Genomic DNA, 2,585 nt, shown 5'->3' with positions numbered 1-2,585 from the left:
TGATTGCTTGCATGCCGGTAACAGTGCTGTCGCTCAGCTTGTGCGTGTCCACGATCAGTTTGTACGAACGTCGCATGCCGCCAGTCTCCTGGGAACGAGAGCGAAAACAAAGGAAAACAGAAAAGTTAAAAATTAGTAAAATTACAAAAATTGGAAAAAGATTGTTTCAGGGAAGGAAGGAGTGGAAATCTCTACAGAAAATCAAAATAATTGCGCCAATTTTTGTGGTATTGCACGTGCGGCCGTGCTACACACACACAAACACACAAAGGACTCACTGGCTTGTTTTCGTCTTCGTCTTTGCCTTCGCTGCGTTTTTTGTTTGCCTGTCAGCTTGACTGCTTGTAAAAATGTTAACAAATTAATTTACAAATGCAATGCAAGGACAACAAGCGCTTATTGCCTGTTGCCTGTTGCATGTTGCATGTTTCATGTGGGTATGTTGCCGGCGGTACACGCGTGTGTTATGTGTTGCACACACATCATTTTTTCCAGCTCATTTTGCAGCCGGTCACATGTGCCACCACCACTGCCGCGCGCCAGTTGCAAGTTCCAACATGCCAATCGATCAATATTTTGCGTTGCTCGCCTTGTTGCACGCTGTCAATTAGTGTACAAATATTGAAAGAAACAACCAAAGAGAATCGCTATTGTTGTCTGTTCGACAATTTGCGTCAGCATTGCAGCGTTGCACGCGCAACACGAAAGAATGTAGCAAATCATTTATAATTGCGTGTCTTTTCACGGACCTGGGGATGCCACTATTTAATCACACTGGTAGCCAGGCACGCAATGTAAGCGGCGATGATTGAGCACGGCAACCAGGTGGAAAATTTTAGAAGTGACCGAATCGCCTCATTCGACGTACGATCGGGGAAATACTGTGTACTACCCTTCCGAATGCTTTTCACAAAAAAAACCAAGAGTGTACAATATTAGACACTGAAGGAATTTGTGTAATTTTTTTTTATCTAATTAAGGCGCATACTACTTAATCCAATTCTCGAATAGCTCGTTACATAATTTCTTGAAGCAACACTTTTCCCATATAATTTTTAAAGGTTTTTCGCCAAAATTTTTGTGGCAGTTAAAAGACAGAAATCTTGCCTCGCAAATTGGCTTAACACTTATCAATCCTCGATCCATCAACCTTTCTCCTTGCCACTGGGTTTCTGGGGCATTTACAGCCCAATAAAACTCCTCAGCCTGCGTGCGATTTAAAAAGCAACTCACAAGAGCGCTCTAGCTTTCAGCGTAACAAAGCCACTTCAACTTCAGCTTGCAAGGTATCGAGAGTGATTACCCGTTTGCGTCTGCAGTTGGCGAAAACTGCAGCAACACATGTATACGTATGTAGATGTGTGTGTGCAACGAAGTTACACGTGTGTTTGCTGCATTGCCAGCGCTTATTTGCGATCGCATGTGATCATGCAATTTGTTTTTTGTTCGCCGTATGCAGCGATCGCAACGAAAAGTGTCTTAGGAAAAAGATCGTTGAAAATATTGAACATTAAAAGCCATGGCGGACTTTGTGTGCATTGTGCATAGGCGCTGCGCAGCAATTGTCAACAGCTATGTTGCAATGATGTAATTAGACAATTAGTGTGGCTTTCACACCCGGCCGGCTGCAGTCGGGGCTTGAGAAGGAGCCTTTGAAGGAGCGGCGGATGCATACTAGCGTAATGTGTGTGCGCGTTTGGCAATTAAGTGGCGACAGCAGCAATGCGCTAGCCGATGCGGAGAACCAGTTTAGTGGCGTTGCTGATCAGCTTTAGCCACGCTATCAGCATAAAGCACCACGGTGGCGATCAACGACTGCAATGCTGGTGCTCTGGTGAATGTTAGTATACACTCGCATGCCGGTACATACTTCCGCAGAGGCAAAGCGTGGCTGAAATGGCCATAGACTTACACCACAGCAATTGCATATCTATGTACTACTTGTGTTTTTTAGTTTTGCTATTTCTTTTATTGCAATCTTTGTTTTTCTTTTACTTTTCTGTGATGATCTCTTCTTCATTGCCCTTTTAGTTTTTTGTTGGTTTTCTTTTCTTTTTTTTATTGGATGCACTTACCTTATGCTTGCACGTAACTTGTACGTGATATACTGTATCTGGCCAAAGGGATAATTCAACAGTAGAACTATCAGTCAATAGATTGCCCATTAGACCGCCTCCGGAGACCTCCCAAGTGACCAGACACTGTTTCGATGCATTCGTAATCGCCTGATCCCAGGCAATGTTCGTCAGCACGAGCGAGCCTTGGCGCAATGCTGAATTAATGTTCAGCGGGAAGGGACCCAATTGCTGATCGCAATTGTTCCAGCACTGCAAAGAGAAAAAAGTGAAGAGGGCGAACTTTAGCAAATGAAAATAAATGTTGTTTAAAGAAATACAAAATAAGCTACCAACTACTAAGCGTTCGATTAGTACAAGAGCAATAACAAAATGAAAAAATAAATAAAAAAAATACGTGATCGCGATAATCGACCCAGAGCAGAGAGACTAGCAAATAAAAACCACGAGCAAAGAAGAGATCAAGAATTTAGCTTCAAAGTTGTACTCGTCGAAATTGAAGAAGGAGTA

General features: G+C 43.0%; 1 protein-coding gene across 1 annotated transcript; it reads right to left on the bottom strand.

Moving 5' to 3' along the window:
- Nucleotides 1-7: 7 nt before the first annotated feature.
- On the bottom strand, nucleotides 8-2,327 carry LOC108382955 (transmembrane protein fend-like; the record flags this gene model as incomplete). The annotated part of the gene is made up of 2 exons (XM_017639324.1): nucleotides 8-88; nucleotides 2,076-2,327. Coding segments are annotated over 2 exons (333 nt in total), but the record flags the coding sequence as incomplete, so codon positions are not given.
- Between the last annotated feature and the right edge of the window lie 258 nt (nucleotides 2,328-2,585).

Source organism: Rhagoletis zephyria, unplaced genomic scaffold (assembly GCF_001687245.7).
Source record: "Rhagoletis zephyria isolate East Lansing unplaced genomic scaffold, Rhagoletis_zephyria_1.1 Rzeph_scaffold_29693, whole genome shotgun sequence".
Classification (NCBI taxonomy): Eukaryota; Metazoa; Arthropoda; class Insecta; order Diptera; family Tephritidae; genus Rhagoletis; species Rhagoletis zephyria.
This window is presented reverse-complemented; position numbering and strand designations above follow the sequence as displayed.